At 37.7% G+C, this 20,333-nt stretch overlaps 3 protein-coding genes across 11 annotated transcripts in view; 1 reads left to right on the top strand and 2 right to left on the bottom strand.

Annotated features, from left to right (window-relative positions):
• Positions 1 to 2,879, top strand: part of LOC120776506 — a 52,455-nt gene extending 49,576 nt beyond the window's left edge. For all 7 annotated transcript variants that reach the window (XM_040107203.1, XM_040107204.1, XM_040107202.1 and 4 more), the window contains exon 6: positions 703 to 2,879. In XM_040107203.1, coding sequence (XP_039963137.1) covers positions 703 to 1,938 — 1,236 coding nt within the window. In that variant the 3' untranslated portion in view covers positions 1,939 to 2,879. The remainder of the gene's footprint in view (positions 1 to 702) is intronic.
• A 7,681-nt stretch (positions 2,880 to 10,560) lies between these two features.
• On the bottom strand, positions 10,561 to 12,759 carry LOC120778324 (terminal uridylyltransferase 7-like). Its single transcript, XM_040110120.1, has 4 exons — positions 12,322 to 12,759; positions 11,679 to 12,123; positions 10,904 to 11,607; positions 10,561 to 10,791 (listed from the first exon to the last, which is right to left on the bottom strand). The coding sequence occupies exons 1-4, from the start codon at positions 12,757 to 12,759 to the stop codon at positions 10,561 to 10,563; spliced, it is 1,818 nt and encodes a 605-aa protein (XP_039966054.1).
• A 4,199-nt stretch (positions 12,760 to 16,958) lies between these two features.
• LOC120776509 (terminal uridylyltransferase Tailor-like) lies at positions 16,959 to 20,195 on the bottom strand. Of its 3 annotated transcripts, none has more exons than XM_040107213.1 (4): positions 20,127 to 20,195; positions 18,845 to 19,298; positions 18,066 to 18,769; positions 16,959 to 17,952 (listed from the first exon to the last, which is right to left on the bottom strand). In XM_040107213.1, exons 2-4 carry the CDS (start codon positions 19,296 to 19,298, stop codon positions 17,086 to 17,088), a joined length of 2,025 nt encoding a protein of 674 aa, XP_039963147.1. In that variant the 5' UTR covers positions 20,127 to 20,195; the 3' UTR covers positions 16,959 to 17,085. The 3 variants fall into 3 exon arrangements, with proteins under 3 accessions (XP_039963147.1, XP_039963146.1, XP_039963145.1); XM_040107212.1 differs by having other exon boundaries at positions 20,080 to 20,169; XM_040107211.1 differs by lacking the exon at positions 20,127 to 20,195 and adding an exon at positions 19,579 to 20,071.
• Positions 20,196 to 20,333: the final 138 nt, after the last annotated feature.

Raw genomic sequence — 20,333 nt, 5'->3', positions numbered from 1 at the left:
GGCTCATTTCTGGCTGAATGGCTTCGTCAATAAGCAAAATATGCTTGTTGGCCAGGCAGCAATCCATACGTACTCCATGAGTCAACACGGCAGCCGTTTATGAGCCGACGGCGGCATTGGACTGTATTTCCTTCGAGATGATCAAGACTGGTAGGTTACTGTGAATGGGAATCGATACCGCTTAATGATAATCGAATATTTCTGGCCCGAATTGGATGATATGGACTTGATGCCAACAGGACGGCCCCACAAGTCACACAGCGAATGTCAAAATAGATTTATTGAAAACCAAGTTTGGTGAACTTGTTATTTCACGAAATGGCCCAGTCAATTCGCCGCCTCGGTCGTGTTATAGACTATTTCCTGTAGGGCTGCGTCAAGTCTATGGTCTATGTTTACAAGCCAGCGACGATTGATAAACTTCTTACGAATATCGAACATGAAATTGCAGCAGTATCGGCCGATTTATATAATTGAAACCCGGTTCAGCGTCTGGACTTCGGCAAGCGTGCCCGTGGTGGTCATGCAAAACAAAATGAATAAAGAATTTCATTGATATCCCAAACCGTTTTCGTTTTATTTCAAAAGCTTTTGTAGCGCTCTCATTGAAAAATCCGTTAGTATATAACATGATAATAAAAATATTACTTGATCATAAAAATATTTAGAGATGTGTATTTGCAACTATATTTCTTTCATTAGATAGACGACAATACATTCCCGAATTTTATGGCTGTACTTGCTGGCTACAATAAAGACAATACAGTTACGAAATGCCCTCCAAGAGTTTTGGGTGCCTTAGACAACTGCAGCTTGATCTGGAATGCATTTCGTGAGCATGGCTATGTGACAGGTTACGGCGAAGATGCAGCAGATATTAGCACATTCAACTACTATAAGGTGGGATTTACGAAACCGCCTGTAGACTATTACTTACGTCCATTCCAACTGGCTGCGGAACATCATTTACATAAAACATATAAGTCTGGTCTCACCTTTTGCCTCGGCTATCAGCAGTCTGCACAATTCGTGTTAGATTATGCCATTGAATTTGCCGCACGTTTCAAAGACCAACCATTATTCGGTTTATTTTGGGCCAATTCATTCAGTCACAACAACTTAAGTGACTGCTCGTCGATGGATGTCGTAGTGCTCGACTACTTGGAACGTTTAGCGAGATTAGGCATACTCGAACACATGATTGTTGTATTCTTCAGCGATCACGGTCTACGTTTTGGACCTGCACGCACAACCGCATCCGGTCATATGGAGGAACGTTTGCCATTCATCTTTCTTTGGTTGCCACAGTATCTGAAGCAAAAATACCCAAGCTTTGTAAATGCTTTAAGCGTGAATAAGAATCGTTTAACCACACCGTATGATCTGCACATGACACTCAAGCATTTCCTTGGCATGTCCGAGCGTGTTGAAGATAAATCCAAGTTTCTAACTGCGGCTGAAGGCTGCCCGAATTGCCAAACGCTTTTAGAACCAGTGCCTTTGGATCGTTCTTGTAACGATGCAGCCATCGATGAACACTGGTGCACCTGTATACCCTACAATAAGGTGCATAAAAACTCGAATATCATACAAAAATTAGGCAATTCAACGGTTAACTACATAAATGAATTGGTGCGTAACTTTCGAAATGGCACAGTTGCGTCTCAATGTCGCGCTTTGCAGCTCCACAATGTCGTTAGTGCGCACCGCTCGTATGAGGCTTTCAGACCGAAAGATGCAAACGGCACTGCATTGGATGTGTATCGTCTGCACTTCGTTACAAAACCGAATAGTGCCGATTTTGAGGTAACACTGCGCTACAATCCAGAGACCGAGGCTATGCATATTACAGGTGAAATAAGCCGCCTGGATTCATATTACAAAGATTCGCATTGCATATCGGACAGCTTCGTGAAGAAGTATTGCTCTTGTGCCTAGCACAAAACCACAACTTCGGCGGCGAACCATAGCACAACGAATAAAGCGCACTGATCAATGTGGACCGCCTTCCAACGTGGAGGGAGGTGAATATCTCGTTTAATTTAGAATTTAATTTGTACAATAATTAAAAATGTCACTTAAGTTTCGAAAAATATTTGCTTAAGTATGTAGAGAACTCATTTCTATAGTCTCAATTTTTTACGCTATGTAAGGAATTTTCATTTCTCTAAATGCTTCTAGACTGAGAATGTAAATCTTAAATTTTTCTAGTAATCATTACAATTTAATAACCATACTTGTCGAAATTGCATCAATAAGTCATTGCTAATTGCGAGGAGGTGGCGTATTGCTTAAAGGAAAGTACTTTGAAAGAGCTCATTTAATGCGCTCTCCTAGGAATCTGACGGTGTTGAACAGAATGAACGTGAAGAAAAAACTCGTTAAAATTCAGAATTCAAGAAAATAATGTTCTGGCGTGTGGTTTTGAAGTAAAATATAAAATTACGCTGAGAGTTTCATTTGAAAATCCACCAATAAAAAGACAAAGGACGGATGACCTCAGGACGCAAACCAAAAACTGCGTGACTTATTGATCAATTGTTACAGGCGTGGGTAGGTCCATTTGCATATCGATATACGAATGAATGTACATATGTGCTAAATCACAAAGTTTAACAATAATTGCATACGCTTGCCAAAACTAAATATAACTACAAATGTTTTAAAGGTAACAATATACAATAAATAATTTTATCATATAGTAAGTACTACATAGTATTAAATGATAATCGAAATGCTTTAGTGTTACGCATACAACAACAATATTACACTTAAGTATCCTTGAATAAGTATAACTTTTTACAAATGCTAATATACTGTGATTTGTAGTCAATACTTTAACTTAAGGTGATAATAAATTAATTCATATTTTCTATAAACGACAAGCTTTTCAGTGATTGAATACAGAACATAAACTTTCAGCTTTAGACCGTAAAGAAATTCATGTAAGCTTCGTAAGTATTCTTCTTCTTTAACGACGTAGACATGACTTACGCGGTTATAGCCGAGTTTACAACAGCGCGCCAGCGGTTTCTTCTTTTCGCAATGTGGGGTCAATTGGAGTGGAGGATTTCTTCTTCCTTAGCTTTCCCCGGCGGGTACTGCTCGAATACTTTCAGAGCTGGAGTGTTTTCGTCCATTCGGACGAAATGACCTAGTCAGCGTAGCTGCTGTCTTTTAATTCGCTGAACTATGTCAATGTCGTCGTATTTCTCATATAGCAAATCATTCCATCGAGTGCGATATTCGCCGTGGCCAATGCGCAAAAGACCATAAATCTTCCGCAGAACCTTTCTCTCGAAAACTCTTAACGCCGACTCATCAGATGTTGTCATCGTCCTTGCCTCTGCATCATACAGCAGGACGGGAATAATGAGTGACCTGTAGAGTTTGGTCTTTGTTCGTCGAGGGAGAACTTTACTTCTCAATTGCGTACTTAGTCCAAAGTAGCACCTGTCATGCGTTGGATTTCGAAGTTGACGTTGTTGTTGGTGTTGATGCTGGTTCCAAGATAGACGAAATTATCTACGACTTCGAATTTATGACTGTCAACAGTGACGTAGGTGCCTAGTCGGGAGTACGACGACTGTTTGTTTGATGACAGAAGATATTTCGGTCTGCCCTCGTTCACCACCAGACCCATTTGCTTCGCTGCCTTATCTATTCTGGAGAATGCAGAACTAACGGCGCGGTTGTTAAGGCCAATGATATCAATATAATCAGCATACGCCAGGAGTTGTACACTCTTATAGAAGATGGTACCTTCTCTGTTTAGTTCTGCAGCTCGAATTATTTTCTCCAGAAGTAGGTCGAGGAAGTCACACGAAAAGGAGTCGCCTTGTCAGAAACCTTGTTTGGTATCGAACAGCTCGGAGAGGTCCTTCCGATCCTAACGGAGCTTTTGGTGTTGCTCAATGTCAGTTTACACAGCCGTATTAGTTTTGCGGAAATACCAAATTCAGACATCGTGGCATAAAAGCAGCTCCTTTTCGTGCTGTCAACAGCAGCTTTGAATCGACGAAGAGGTGCTGTGTGTCGATTATCTTGACACGGGTTTTTTCCAAGATTTAGCGCTTGGTGAATATCTGGTCGGTTGTTGATTTTCCAGGCCTACAGCCACACCGTTGACGGTGTACCTTAATCTTTCATACATTACGCTCGATAGAACCTTATATGCGGTGTTTCGGAGACTTATCCCACGGTAGTTGGCGCGGATTGTGGGGACTTCCTTTTTGTAGATTGGGCAGATCACACATAAATTCCAATCGCATGGTGCATGGCATGCTCCTTATCAGTTCTTCGCCGCCGTGTTTGAATAGCTTGGCGGTCGGCAATCCATCGGCCGCCGTCGCTTTGTTGTTCTTCAGACTGGTAATTGCTGTTCGAACTTTTTCATGGTCGGAATCTAGTGCTGGTACGGAAAACTTTTGCATTTTGGTATCTTCACGAAATTTGGTATGGATTATTTTCTAAGACAACAATGTAATCTCCGAAGAAATTGTTCAGATCGGATTACTATAGCATATAGCTCCCATACAAACTGAATGATCAGAATCAAATGCTTGCATGGGAAACTTCCACATTTGACGATATATCTTCACGAAATTTGGTATGAGTTATTGTTTATAGAAATAATGTAATATCAGAAGAAATTGCTTAGATCGGATTACTATAGCATATAGCTGCTATACAAACCGAACGATCGGAATCGAGGGCTTGTATGGAAAACTTTCGCATTTGACGTGGTATCTTCACGAAATTTGGCATGGATTACTGCTTAAGGTAACAATATAAAAAATTGTTCAGAACGAATTACTATAGCATATAGCTTCCATACAAACTGAACACATAGTTACTAAGAGAAGTCCTTCACTTAGGTGCAACCGAAGTTAACGTTTTTTCTTGTTTTGTCTGCAAATGCGTCTCGCTTTCCTCTTCAACTCTCGGTATCTATCCCATCCAGCACGTGTTGTGGTCGATTGTAACGTTGCGAGGTAGGCAGTCTGTTTTCTCTCCGCTGCGACACGGCACTCCTCGTCCTAGCAGCTATTCCTTTGCATTCTCCGAAAACCAATGGCTGCGGTTGCAGCTGTACGTAAGGAGCTTGAAATGCCGCCCCACAGTTCGCTTAGACCGAGTTTGCTGATGCTGCTCTCAGAGATCAGAAGTGCAAGTGGAGTCAGCAGTCTGTTTCGCCAAACAATACAAAATAACATGACAACTTGACACAATTCACACCAGGAGACTATTAAAAAAGTACCTCTACTGCGGATATTTTGTTGGGTGACCGTAAAATTTTACTGAGTGTTTCGGTTGTCCGATAAATGATATGAAATAGGCCAAGTAGTAGTCCTCCTAACGTATCCACGAGTAGTGACCACCAACGACTATTTTCATTTTCTCAGGCTCAAAAAGTGACTCGCTACTAAAAGATTTCATTCAAGTGAGAAGGTCAAGATGAAAACAAATGTAAATTTTGAAGCTCCATGCAATGTAACCACGATAGAAGACCGCTGCAACGAATGCATTACACTAGATAAAGGGGACCAAACATTTATTTTATTAATTTATTTCCAAAGCAGTAGTTTTCGAAATAACAAAAAACGTCAACTATAATATTTTTACTGAACTAGCAACAAATACAACAAGTAAGAAAGAGCTAAGTTCGGGTGTAACTGAACATTTTATACTGTTGCAACTTGCAAGTTTCAAAGCCAGATAAAAACCTTCCGTTTCCTTCCTGTTGGACTTATTTTATATTAAAAATGTGGACAAAGGGCTGTTCGGCGAAACATGAATGGTTTGCAATAAAATTTGGTATTAATTAACTTATTTTGAAAGTCATCATAAACCTGTACCAAATTACAGTTTTATATCTTAATTTTGGATTTATTTCTACCATTACATAACAGCGTTAGGTGGCCTTTTCATAGTGCCAAAAAGCAGGTATAGAAGTTTCATTAAGATATGTATATCAATTCTTACGGAAGTTATGGTTTGCACGGACGGACTATGCAACATGTTGCGAGAGTATAATAACATCGCAAAAGTCATTTAAATATCACATACCTGTGCTTTTTAAGAAATATACCTGCTTTAACCGCTGTTAGGGATAAAGGTTCGAAATTTTGTTAATTATTTATACCTAAGATTCGATGAAGACAATTCAATGCGTTAGGATTACATTCACATTTCAAAGCTTTAGAAAACAAAATATATTTTAGTTTAGTAATTTAGATTTAGAAGTAAGATAGAGATAGAGATTATTAACAATAATAATTCGTGGAAAATTGACTGTTCGAATGTCGAAGTCTTTAATTCAGGTAAGACAGCAAAATACTGTGAGCATCTGAGATACCTGCTTGCCATTGAAAGTACTTTCTCGAATGTGAGACTTTCAAACCTCAACCTTTAAAATTTCCTGGATACCTAGAAAGGTGTAAAAGCAACAAAAGGTAAAAGTGAGATAATGAACATATATCCCAAAAAAGACACTCGGATATTTAATGGTTTATTTCAAAAGCTTTTTGTGATCCAGATTGTTTGGATTTTATTTGAATTACCACGAGGTTATGATTTTTATATTCTTACAGCATGTTGCTACAGTTTAACAGTTAATAGCGAGATCGGACAAAAACCACACCTACTTTCCATATAATACAATTTTAAATTACAATTGATTCTTTCACTTTTCAGAACACAAAACAAAAACCAATCAATATATCCGACTAAAATTTTGCCCAAATAGTGTTCATAAGGTATTCTATTTTACCCATCACAAAATTTCAAAATCGGACGATAACTGTTCATACCGAATATGTGAACCCCAGTGCCTATGGCCAACTTTTTACCGAAAATATCGGCCAATCTATGAAATATATCATTGAAATTTGAGAAAATGGGTCCTTGATAAAAATATACACTTGTGTCGAAAAGGGATTAAATCTGATCAATTCTTCCCTTAGCCTCCATATCTATACAAGGTCTGTCGCAAAAGAAACAGAACTTTTTAAATATAACTGTTTCTGGTGGCGCCACCTTTTGGTGGGTATATGAAATAAAAAGTTTGATCTCTTGTTGACATTTCGTAAAAATTTTAAGACAATTGGATAACTACATACAATCGATGAATCGATGTTATCGATCAAAAAGTGACAGCAGCTTTTGGTCATCGGTCGTAAAGTGCATTTTGAGCAAAGAGCAAAAATTAAATTTTGTTTTAAACTTGGGAAAACGTTTACTGAAACATTTCGAATGATGAAAAAAGTTTATGGTGATCAGTGCCTATCCCGTAGTAATGTGCATGAGTGGTTTAAGCGATTCCAAGAAGGTCGTGAGGACCTCTGTGACGATCAGAAGTCGATCGTCTTCAGAAGTCAAAAATAAAGACAATGCTGATTTGTTTTTACGATTCCGAGGGTATTGTACACCGAGAGTTCGTCCCACCTGGCCAAACGATTAATGCTGTGTTTTACCTTGGTGCTATGAAGCGTCTTTTGTCACGCATTCGTCGTGCTCGACCACAATACCGTAAGGCAGGATACTGGCGCCTGTTGTAATGCGCCGTTTCATCGGTCGACGCTTGTCACTGATTTTTTGACAAAAAACTCCATACTAACCATTAATCACTCACCCTACTCACCTGATCTGGCACCCTGTGATTTTTACCTATTTGGAAAACTTCATTTGCCCATGAAAGGATACTGGTTTCAGGACATTTCAGCTATCCAAAAGGCGACGACCGATATTCTCAAGAGCATTCCGAGAAATGACCTTGAACACTCATTTGAAATGCTAATTGACCAGGCTACACGCTGTATCGAAGCACAAGGAAACTACTTTGAATAAAAAAATATAACTTTTGAAAAATATGAATTTTTTGTTTTTTTTTTTTTAACAGTGCTGTTTCTTTTGCGACAGACCTTGTATATATAAAAGAAGGTTTTTGTTAGTTACACCATTTATAACTCAAGAACTGCTGAACCGATTTGGCTGAAAATTGGTGGGAAGTTAGCTTAGAGGGTAAGGACATAGGGTACTATTTTTTTCTCTTTCTGTTAACATTCAATACAAGAAGAAGCAAATGTATTCATAACAAAATAAACGCGATATCTAGCATAAAAATATAGCAGAACAACATTTTTTTTGTTTCCACGCTTGAGAACCGTTTCATAATATGCCGTCCACTTGGCTGACTGTCGATTGAATTCGGTTGATTTCGCGGGTGTACAGTCCAATTTCAACTGAATTTTTCCCCCAAAAACCAATACTTTATTAACGCACGGAATGCTTTTTGGTTAATTTTTTTGTAAACTAACACAAGTTGATTCACCAAAAATGCTATATCTCCTTAACTAATAGTTATAATCCAATTAATAGAAATCATATAGATGGTATTGGTAGTACTACCTATGTATCAGCCACAGTAAAACGTGGACGGGTCCTCTAGTACCTAAATATAAAGATTTTTGAACATCCAGTTGAATTTATACCCCATACATACATATGTATTTCGGCCTATGTGGGAGCTATTTTAATGAAATTGAGAGAGCATATTTTTCTATTAACAGAGTATTTTTGTGCCAAAAATGGATAAAACTGAGTAAAAACTTGCATTAGCCTCTTATAACTGATATTCAGGATTTTTAAATGTCCTGTTGACTTTACTTCATAAATATGTATATGTATATACATATGTATTTAAAAAATTGCTTTAAAATAAGTCCCAATATATCCAAAATAATGGATCTTCGACTTCCCACAGTTTGGGTTGGCAAAATGTGTAATATTAAGGGGATACGTTCTCTGAAAGGTCAATAAAAATAAATTAGTCTTTGCTTGTTATTTTTCGCAACAACTCATTATATTAAATTTAGCCCCTTCGGTTGAGTTTAAGGGGCTATACCAGTGTGACGCATGAAAAATTGTGGTACCCGAGATATTTTTTTAAAAGAAAGTACAAGATTGAATGTTTCGACGTTCTATGGACGTAATAAAGTATATTTTTAGCTATATTAAAATTTTCTTTTTTACAAAAATATTGAAAAATAACAGAGTTATGTGCTGTCTGCGGAAGTGCCGAAAAAAGTGCCTCAACTGCTGGCATGATTCCGGTCGAATGAATAGCTGAAACAAAAAAATTCAAAATGTTTATTAAACTTAAATATATTTTCTATACAACGAACTACGATCTTTGAAAAATATCAAAAATTATTAATTTTGAAAAAAAAAAATTAGATTTTTTTAATAAAAAAAAAGTTAATTTTTTTAATGCCAAATTGACAATTTTCAACCAATCAAAGAGATCGTAGTCCATTGTATAGCAAATGTATTCAACTATACCCAGTTTTAATTTGAAGTCGACCGGTCAATTTCTCGTTGAGTTATGACGCCAGCAATTTTGAAAAATGTCGTTTCGAGAAAAACGAGTTTAAAGTTTCACTTATAGATGTTTGCACCTCTGAGCGGTCGCTGCCATTCAAAAACTATTCAAGATATGACCTTGCCGATTTCACATAATATTTTTGAATATATAAACTATCGAAAAAGCAAGAAGAAGCTTTTTTTGAAAGTGTCACACTGGTATAGCCCCTTAAATCACATATAGTATATCACATTTGATAATGATTTTAGAAGAATTTTCGCTGACCTATTGAAGATATAATGATCAATTTTGAGGAGTATATGACCTTTAAAATAAGTTAACATGATGCCAAATTGGATTTAATCCCTTCACGATTTTGTCGAACAATTTGAACAAGTTGAACGCTTTCTTCTTCTTTACTGGCGTAGAAACCGCTTATGCGGTTATCGCCGAGTTAACAACAGCGCGCCAGTCGTTTCTTCTTTTAACAATTTAGCGCCATTTCGAGATACCACGTGTAGCCTTCTTCCTTCTCTGCGTCGAATTCTTTCAGAGCTGAAGTGTTTTCATCCATACGGCCGACATGACCTAGCCAGTGCAGCCGCTGTATATTAATTCGCTCATCAGATGTCGTCATCGTCTATGTCTCTCTACCATATAGGTTTGGTTTGGTTTTTGTTCGTCGAGAGAGGACTTTAATTTTCAATTGCCAACTCAGTCCGAAGCGGCAACTGTTGGCAAGAGTTTTTTTGAGGCTGACATTGTTTTTGGTGTTAATACTGGTTCCAAGATAGACAAAATTATCTATGACTTCGAAGTTGTGACTATCAACAGTGATGTGGGAGCTAAGTCGCGAGTGCGACGACTGTTTGTTTGATGACAGGAGATATTTCGTCTTGCCCTCATTCCCTACCAGACCCATTTGCTTTGCTTCTTTATGCAGTCTGGACAAAACAGAACTAACGTTCGCTATATTCCTAAATATTGCCAACATATTAAGAATACATCGCACTCTACTTTGGGAAGTACCTGCAGGACATTATCTTCTCGGGCCTTTCATTCAGAAGGGATCTCAAATAGATAAGACATACTTTTTTCCGTCTAAATATAAAATTCAACTTTATTTAATTCAATTTTGATATTATATGTAAGCTCTTAATTTCTAATTTTCTGGTTTGCTCCTACTTGTACAAAATTTATCTTGGGAAAGCGAACTTTATATTCACCGATTGAGCCACCCGTTCAAAAATGCCATAGAGTAGTGCCTCGTATCGTTGAGCATCTGTTGAAATATCTACATCTTCGTATACATCACAAGCAAGGTTTAGGCATTTTCGAAAATATTCCAAATGGAGTCGAGATATCGCTTTACCAACATTATGGCTTAGAACAAACGCATCCTGTACACAAACACAACGATCAGCCAGCTAAAAACGAAAATTGTATAATTATATAATATGTATTTCATTATATGTTTAAATACTTTTTCTACTTATGTAAGCGTTATTGAATATTATTTGTTAGTATATTTTTACTGACCGGAATCGGCTGTGCAGGTTCGTTACTCACGGCGGCCACATCGCACTGCTGAACATCATAAGCTGGGAACTTGAAAATACCTTTTTTAAACTTATCAAGGGGTATCGCTTTTCCCAAATATGGTGATATAAGCATTTTTTCGAATTCAAAGCAGCGATAAAACTTGAAAAAGCCTTCAATTAGTTTTGATGTGGTCCATTCCTGTGGTATCTGAGATGTTTTTTCTTGAAGTTGATATGCGTAATTCACACCCATTATCAAATTATCAGGAACATTCTCTTGGAGATCTTTAACTGCTGGCAGCACAGCCGGTTGATTCGATTGTGGTTGTTGTAAATAAAATAATACCAGTGTAATAAGACAGTGGCTGCTCATATTCCCTCGACCAATTAATTGTAACTGCTTAGCCCATATTTTGAGGAAGGTAATTAACTCATGAATTCTGTGGTCGAATTGCGAAAGGTCTCGCACAAATTTGGTATTGTGTACACCTCTGGAACATGATAGATTTATGTCCAACCTGAACCCAGTGGGGGTGTGCTTACATTTGATAATCGGCACACGAGCTTGTCGAATCGGAATAACTTCATTGAAGTCGTTACTACGTTGTAAAATAATATTGATGCGATTAAATGCTTGTCTTGTGGAATTCCCGGTGGTTTGGGTGTTGTCGAGAAGCTCAATATACACATCGATGTCACTATCTGGAAATGTAAAGCATTAAAAATTAATAAATTAAAATAAAGAAAATTGTGTTAATGTTTTGCTCCCTCACCCTTTAAAGCTAAACCACTTGCAATGGACCCGAAAGGATGTAGTTCTACCCCTTTTAACGGCCGTAGTACATTCTTCAGACAAGCTTCGATGCTCTTGTAAACCGAACTTAAGGTCTCGTCATTCATTTTGTGTTGTTTAAAAATACTGCTAAGCTCTTGCCCTGGTTCACAGTTCTGTAGAGCATTTAGTGACTCCTTTTGCAATAATTGTTGTTCGTCCGATTCTATATAGGCAATGATATCCTCAACTTTGTCGCTTAAGCTCTTTCTTGATCTTTTAATGTCATGTTCCCAACGCTCATGTTTCATACAGTCTTTGTCCTTGCTGAATTTTTTGGAGCATATGGTGCATTTAAAATCTATTTTTTTAGTTTTGACTTTGTTTCCGTTAGAATTCACGGTATTTACGGGTCCGAGGGTAGTTGTTTTAATCGGTGGATTGATCTGTAAAGTTGATTTTATTTTAGTTTTTGAAAAAATACAATAAAATACATATTAGTTATATAAAAAATCAAAGAAAAACCACAATGCTTTTCTAGTCCATCGATCTACAACATTTTTGAAGTAGTTCTCAGATATTAATCACATATAAAAGCATTGCTCCAACTTTTCAAATATTTAAGTTGATAGAAATCCACTTACCGCATTATTCTCCTCATAATAATTGCGGTTGTAACCATACGTCTTGAAATTCGCATGTGGACGTACCATAGCATTAAATTCTTCCATGAACATTCGTTCAAATTGTAGGTATGCGCCGTATATTGCTTTATTAATTGAATTGACGCTGTAATAGGGTTGGAAAGGATGCGATCTTGCTACATTGACCATTGAGTGACCATCATTAGCACGTATCTCCCAAAAGCCATTTTTATTATGCCTCAGCGCTAAGCGTTTCTCTTGATCTTTCTTTACAATCTCTTGAAGTTTTCTAAAATTGAAATCTCGAGCAAATTTTGGGTGGTTCAGAATGGCGGTCACTGGCACAAAGCCATCGAAACGTATGGGAATTCCTTCCTTCACAGCTCCATGACGCAACACCCACAAGAGTCGTTTACTTAATTGCACTTCGTCCGTCATAGCTGATCAATTGCCTTACGCTATTCAGAATGACAATACTGAGATTTAAATATTAGTAGTATGGAGAAGTTTAAGACTATTACTAGCTCGCAGACACTTCCCAACTGTTTGCAAATCGCAGAATTCGTTGCTATTTAAGCGAAAATTTGAAAAATCAAGATGCCGTTCTTCATTCATAAACTAGCACACTACCTAAATGCACTACTTCGTAACTTTCTTAATGACAGAATCGTGTCTCAATGCCGCATTTTAGGGTAAAAGGACTCTTCGACCACAAAAAGCACAAAACAAAGCGCTGCAATAAATGAGGACCGCCTTCAATGGTTAGGTAAATGTTTCGTGTAATTTAGGTTTCCTTTGTGCAGTAAGAATGCCACTTATTTTCCGAAAAGATTTACTCATTTCTTTTCATTTTCATTTCAAATTCCCAAGTTTTTTACTTTAATCTATAGATTTCAAAAAATACTTGCACTGAATTTAATAATAAGTGAGGTTATGTGACGGAAAACAGATTAGTTCTAAGAGAAATTTTATCCTTGACATTTTCATTAATTATAACGTAGTTACAGTCAAGCCTGGGTAAGTGAGAACTGGATTAGTAAGAAAACTCTCCCTTGAACTATCGCTTATCTAGGTTTGACGGTATATCAATATTAACATTGTATTCAGATAATATTCAAATTTTTAAGCTTCATTTTTTTGATTGCATATGTAAGTATACATGTATATATTGTGACAAAAAAGTACCCGGAAATTGTAAATAATATTCAAAATATTTATTTATTCAGCAATATTTATTTCGTCGCCTTCAATGTAATGCACTTACGCCAACGATTTTTCCAGTCCTTGAAACACTTTTTATAAGCACTTTTTTGGCTGGCCTTCAACTCCTTCAGCGAACTTTGTTTTATCTCTTCGATCGACTGAAAACAGGTTCCACGGAGTGGCAATTTCAGTTTGGGGAACAAGATAAAATCACACTGAGCCAAATCTGGTGAAAAGGGAGGTTGATCGATGGTATACATTGCGTTTTAAGCTTTAAATTCGGTCACAATCGTGGCTCGATTCGATGGTGAATTATCATCGTGTAAAATCCATGAATTGTTCTTCCACAATTCCGGCCGTTCGGACGGATGTTCTCACGCAAACGCCTCAATACGTCCAATTCATGATGCATCAAACCATGAATATCGAAAACAGCAATGAGCATAACCTTGATTTTTGAGTGGCTTCGGCATGGTTTTTTTGATTTCGGCTCGCATTTCCCTCCATTCCTACGATTGTTGCAGTTATAATGTTCTCGATGAATGTGGGATTGGATTTCGGACGATCAAGTATGTCCAAAGAGACCTGTTTACGGTACTCTTCTGGAAAAAAATCAGCCTTATCGGGACGAGTCGAGCAAGAACGCGTTTCATACTCAAAATCTCTCTAACACTTAAAGAGCACCATAACCTTCACTTTTTTTTAATATCTTCATCAGTTGAAGAGGTCAAGGGTCATCTCGACCGCCTTTGAGGGCTTTGTTTTTGATAAAACTAAATCATCGTAAGCTTTAAAACATTCGCAACGATTCCGTACACGATTGTGGTTGAATGATCGCGCTCATATTTGACTTAGTAATTAAGGACAGCCCTACAAATTTGGGAAAATACATTTTTTTGCTATATCATTTACCCGGGGGATTTAATTACAATTTCCGGGTGCTTTTTGTCACAATGTATGTACGTTTGGCCTTAGTATGAGCTATTTAGCCGGAAACAACTACAGCGTTTTCAAGAAATCGATAATGATCAAGTAAGGGCTATGTATTTTATTCTTCTCAAAAGTTTGAAAGCAAACGAAGCAATTATAAGAACACTGTGTTCCCTGTGTATCCAGTCCCTTAGAATTCATTATAAAGAGTTTCGTCTGTATTTCAATGGACTTTAGATAAAGATGTGAATGATATCATAGTTTAGTAGCTTTAAATATGAGATATTTCTGCGAGTAGGGATTAATAATAATAAATAATTCTTGGAAATTTCATCGTGCGAATACCAGAGTCTTAAATTCAGGTATTAAAACAAAATTCTGGGAACGCGTGCGATACCTGCGATCAAAAGTAATTTCAATACACTCTTAAACGCCTCAAATCGTATCCTTGAAAAGAAGAAAAAAGGTTTAAATACAATGAATAGCAGTTATACTTTGTATGTGCCATTTTACCGCAGGCAACTAGGACATTGGAACCGTTCTTCATGGCGGAGCTTATTGGAAACTTAATAGGAACTGAAAACCCGAAGGTTGCTCTACCTGAAAGGAATTAGAGGACATTATTATGTCTAAGTTGTTGTTGGGCCTATCATTTCGCTGGGCGACTCTTGGGAAACGATGGTCCATTTCACTGTCTCGAAAACGGTAATGTGTTTCATGCGAAAAGCATTCTCTAATGACATCTTGCTTACACACTATAGTCCGGTAATCTATTGTGGGCAGATTTATAGGAGGCTTTGAAATGTAAAGCCGTAATAACGGAATACAAAATGGTATTCGCAGAACTTACAATTTTATGTCTCATTATGGCAATAGCCCGATAATGATAGGAACTGTCCGGTGCAGTTTAGAAAATTTTATAGGCGATATGCGCTGCCAGACCCCACGACACATATCGCGTCTGGTCATGTGTGAATTCCAGAAAGAGCATCGCCGAGTTCAAAGATTCTTCGAACCTGACCGTTTCTTATATACACCTCTTTGATTAGCGGGAATTTGCAAGCGTTAGGTAAGCAAAACTGTTATACTCTGTACAATATATCGGCCTAAGTACGAAGACTTCTCTGAACTAACGCAGTACAGAAGTTAAAACAAGAAATCTTGGTGGCCGAACACATTTTCGGCACTTAGGAAGGCAAGTCAGCATACTGGTAGGAGGAAAGCTTGCAGCGTTAACTATGCAATATACAGTACGGAATTAAGAAAAGCTGAAGAAGGGATGACACCTTCAGAAACCGCGTAGAAGGCATTAGAGCTCTGCTTAGAACGCACTATACGGTAGAGATTGTGGCGGATCAATTGACCCAAATAGTATAAGTTCTGCAGACCACGCTGATAAAAGGTAGCAGAGACTTTCACCACTTTGACAGTTCGGTGAATGGAACTTAGTTGTGGACGAGCTTTTAGAGTTGCTAACGAACATTGACATCCGCTGTCAGTTCGCTGATCAAGATTACGCTCATTGAGATAAACTAAGGCGGCAAGGACTATGGTAGAGGAGATACAAGCCGCGATGGTAATGATTCTGGCGTTCACTCCACTCCATATATAGCATAGTAGAACATCTGGATATCCTAGCCACGACAGTACCAAAAGGATTTATTTAGAGAAAAACTCTAATATATAATATCTGGGAGCAATAAAAATAAGTGGAAGGCTACTCACTCAATGGCGTTAAAACTCCGACTTTGAATAATCCTAATACTCCAGCGGTTACAGTCGACTGCCTGTGCTTTTTCACTCCGCATACGACCACAATAACTGCCAAAGTACAGAATTGCAACAAAATCCTCAAGTTGCTATCCGGTAGCTCATGGGGAAAAGACAGAGAAATGTTGTTGGCAACATATAAGGCAAGACGCCGGCCGGAAGCAGCTAAACTGCCCAGGATTATCGCCTGAATGTTGTGGAACGTAAACAAAGAAACTTTAGACGTGTCAGAATACTGCACACTGGACTATCTCAAGATGCCTCTTGGTGTTTGCGGTTAAACACTTCACAGCAAGGATGCGGGCCTTGCTTCTAGTTAAGGAACATAACGAGCTGCTCTCCAAGCAGTTTCTGCCGGTATGTTTTCGCAGAAACCATCATTGCAGTCATCTGCTTGAAGCCGCCTTCTAGGAGCATCAACAGGTTCTTCCTTGATTACGTCGACACAGTACGTCGACCATACTTCGAATTATCTTCAGATACGCACTGCGCGCCATTCACAAAGGAGCCCTCACCGACTTGCTGTTGTTTTTGTTGTCGCGGCAGATAACATTCCTGAAGAAATTTTTAATTCCGGCTAAAAATTCGGGACCGTTCTGGTTATGGGAACTGACTCCTTCTTAGTGAATGGCGTGCTAGGAGTAAAACCACTACCCATTGCAGACAAATAGCTCGGGTTAATAATACTTCCTGCTTGATTTAAACTAATCCAAGTAGATAAAACAAATGTGAACTTTCACTTGTTCCTGTTAATTATAAAATACAACTTTATTCAACCCAATTTACATAGTCAGTTTAAAAAATAAAAATATTGTAGATAAATACTTAAATATTTGGATCCTGTCAATAAAAGATAAAGATTCATTCAACAGATTTATGTGATGCATTCGTGTTAAGTTTTTCCTTTAGGTTAAAGTTTTGCATGCTCGCCCTAAAACTGGCGAAGAACTTCCTCAGAGGATCATTCTTCATTAGGGCGTGGCCCTTTGTGACTCGCGGTGTCACTACCACTTCCATGGCAGTGGAATTGTTTAATATGTTTACAGTTAATATGGCATTTAATTGTACAGCAAATGCGGCGTTTTGTCGTCTTTCCGAAGTAAATTTTTTGGTTTGCTCCAACTGCAGTTCCATAAACGTTTTATTATGGCAACGCTGATGCATACGACCCGACCACTGATCAACTGAGCCACTCAATAGCCAAGTATGAGAGCCAGTATATTCATCCAACCGCTGTTGTTTGTCATATTGGGTGGGTGTGGCAGACTGCATGTCCAAGCAAAAGATTTCTGTAATGATTTCGGTGATGGCTTCTAAATAATACTTAGCCCATAATTTGTATATGGTCATCGAATTATCTTCTTCATTGAGCGCTACGATTGTTCGTAATTCCGAACGCGAAGGTGTGAGACTATAACTCAATTTGTTAGGGTTGTTGTTACTGCGTACGGTGCCGGTACTATTATTGGAAGCATCTGTTGGCGAAGGTTTGTCTGCTTTTTGGCTTGAGAAAGGGACGTTTATATTTACTGATTGAGCCAAACGATCAATAATTTTATAAAGTAGTGCCTCATATCGTTGAGCATCTGTTGAAATATCTACATCTTCGTATACATCACAAGCAAGGTTTAGGCATTTTCGAAAATACTCCAAATTTAGTTGAGATATAGACTTGCCAACATTATGGCTTAGAGCAAAAGCATCTTGTATACAAACACAACGATCAACCTAAAAAACGAAAATTTTATAAATATATAATTTGTATACGTATTTATTTTTGACTTTATTTTCTCCTAATGGAAGAACTAGTGAATATTACTTTTTAATATATTCTCGCTGACCTGAATCGGTTGTAAAGGTTCGTTATTCACGATGGCCACAGCACGCAACTGACTATTATAGGCTGGAAAAGTGAATAGACCCTTTTTAAACTCAATAAGTGGTATTGCTATCCCCAAAAATGGTGAGATAAGGAAATTTTCAAACTCAAAGCTGCTATAAAACTTGTAAAAGCCTTCAATTAGTCTTGAAGTTGTCAATTCTCGTGGTAAAGGAGATATTCTTTCTTGAAGTTGGTACGCATAATTCACACCCATTATCAAATTATCGGGAATATTTGCTTGGAGATCCTTAACTGATGGCAGCACTGCCGGTTGATTCGATTGTGGTTGTTGCAAATAAAATAATACCAGTGTAATAAGGCAATAGCTGGTCATATTCCCTCGACCAATTAATTGTAACTGCTTAGCCCATATTTTAAGGAACGTAATTAACTCATGAATTCTGTTGTCGAATTGCAGCAGGTCTCGCACGAATTTCGAGTTGCTCACACTACTGGGGCAAGATAAATTTATGTCCAAACTGAATCCAGTGGGATTGTGCTTACATTTGATGATCGGTACACGGGCTTGTCGAATCGGAATAACTTCACTGAAGCAGTTGCTACGTTGTAAAATATTATTGATACGATTAAATGTCCGGTGAGTTAAATTCACTGTTGTTTGAAAACCATTGGCATGCTCAATATACAAATCGATGTCACTGTCTGGAAATAAAAGGCATTTAAAATTAGAAATAAAATAAGATATCTTAATAAAATTGTATTGTTTTGCACATTCACCTCTCAAAGCTAAGCCAGTTGCAACAGACCCGAAAGGATGTACTCTTAGCCCTCTTAACGGCTGTAGTTCCTTCTCTAGACAAGCTTCGATGCGTTCATAAACCAAAATTAAGTTTCCGTCATTCATTCTGTGATGTTTAAAAATACTGCGAAGCTCCTGTCCTGGTTCACAGTTATGAAGAGCATTTAGTAATTCTTTTTTTAGTGATTGTTGTTCATCTGTCCTGTTATTTGCAAGGATTGCGTTGACTTTGGTGCGTAATGTCTTTTGAGGTCGTTTTGTTCTTTTAATATCATGCTGCAAAAGTTCGTGCTTCAAACATTCTTGGATATTATTGAATTTTTGAGGACATAGGGTACATTTAAAATCTGATTTTTTAGTGGCATCATTGTTATCATTAGAATTTGTATTAATGGATTCGGTGATAGCTGTTTTAGTCGGTGAATTACTCATCTGTAAAGTCGAATAAAACAATATCGATGTTCGGAGTTATTTTTTTTTTTGGAAAAGATTACTATAAATAGCAAGTAAATACAAGTAACTAAAACGACAATATTTTCTTAGTGCGTCGGTCTACAACTTTTTGAAAGTAGTCTTTAGATATGCACCCATTAATTCCCGCACATAATATAACATTGTTTGCGGAGCGATAAATTTCCATTCCGCCATGATCCATAGCTTTTCGGACATCTAAATATATCAGCAGCTCGCAATCACTACGAAAACCACTTACTGCATTATTCTTTTCATTATATTTGTGGTTGTCGTCGTACACGGCAAAGTGCACATATGTACGTTTCATAGTGCGAAGTCCTTCTAAGAGTATTCGTTCCCAATAACGGTAGTATGTGCCATGTACTGCTATATCAACTTCATCGCAGCTGTAAATGCGCTGAAAACAATGCGATCCTATTACATTGTCCAATGAGTGACCTTGGTTAGCACGTATCTCCCAAGAGCCGTCGATATTTTGTTTCAGCGTATAGCGGTTCTTCTGGTCCTTTTTTGCAATCTCTTGCAGTATTTTTAAATTAAAGTCTCGAGAAAATTTTGGATGTTCCAAAATGGAGTTGACAGACGCAAATCCGTCTGAACGTAAGGGAATTCCTTCCTGAACAGCTCCATGGCGCAACAGCCAAGAGAGCCGTTTGCTTAATCGAACTTCGTTGGACATAACCGAATTAGTTTCTGTACACTATGTAAACTGAATAAACCGAGATTAAGCTACACTTACTATGTTTAATAATGTAAAAAAAGTTTAGTGTGAATTAATAGACAAACTTTTCCATGCAAATTAGAGAATTTGTTTGTATTTATGCAAAATAAAAACGGGAATTGAGGAAGTCATGCTACCATTCGACGTTTTAAAACGTAAATACAAAATAAAGTAGCCAGACTGTGAAAAGATATTCGCTATAAAACATTGTGTTAGCAAACTGACTATGACCCGTTTTCCAAATATTTGGTTATAATGATAACGAGCGACAA

The sequence above is a fragment of the Bactrocera tryoni genome, chromosome 5 (genome assembly GCF_016617805.1).
Source record: "Bactrocera tryoni isolate S06 chromosome 5, CSIRO_BtryS06_freeze2, whole genome shotgun sequence".
Classification (NCBI taxonomy): domain Eukaryota; kingdom Metazoa; phylum Arthropoda; class Insecta; order Diptera; family Tephritidae; genus Bactrocera; species Bactrocera tryoni.
The sequence above is the reverse complement of the archived record's forward strand: the minus strand, read 5'-3'. Positions and strand labels throughout refer to the sequence as shown.

Bases quoted from the DNA above. Each gene is read 5' to 3' on its own strand.
- LOC120778324 (XM_040110120.1), bottom strand. From the start codon at position 12,759: ATGACGGACGAAGTGCAATTAAGTAAACGACTCTTGTGGGTGTTGCGT. The intron at 12,124-12,321 runs GTAAGTGGATTT...TCAACTTTACAG, and splicing joins ATTATGAGGAGAATAATGCG to ATCAATCCACCGATTAAAAC. The intron at 10,792-10,903 runs GTCAGTAAAAAT...TTTCGTTTTTAG, and splicing joins AACCTGCACAGCCGATTCCG to CTGGCTGATCGTTGTGTTTG.
- LOC120776509 (XM_040107211.1), bottom strand. From the start codon at position 20,019: ATGTCCAACGAAGTTCGATTAAGCAAACGGCTCTCTTGGCTGTTGCGC. The intron at 19,299-19,578 runs GTAAGTGGTTTT...TCGACTTTACAG, and splicing joins ATAATGAAAAGAATAATGCA to ATGAGTAATTCACCGACTAA. The intron at 18,770-18,844 runs GTGAATGTGCAA...TTTTATTTCCAG, and splicing joins AACTGGCTTAGCTTTGAGAG to ACAGTGACATCGATTTGTAT.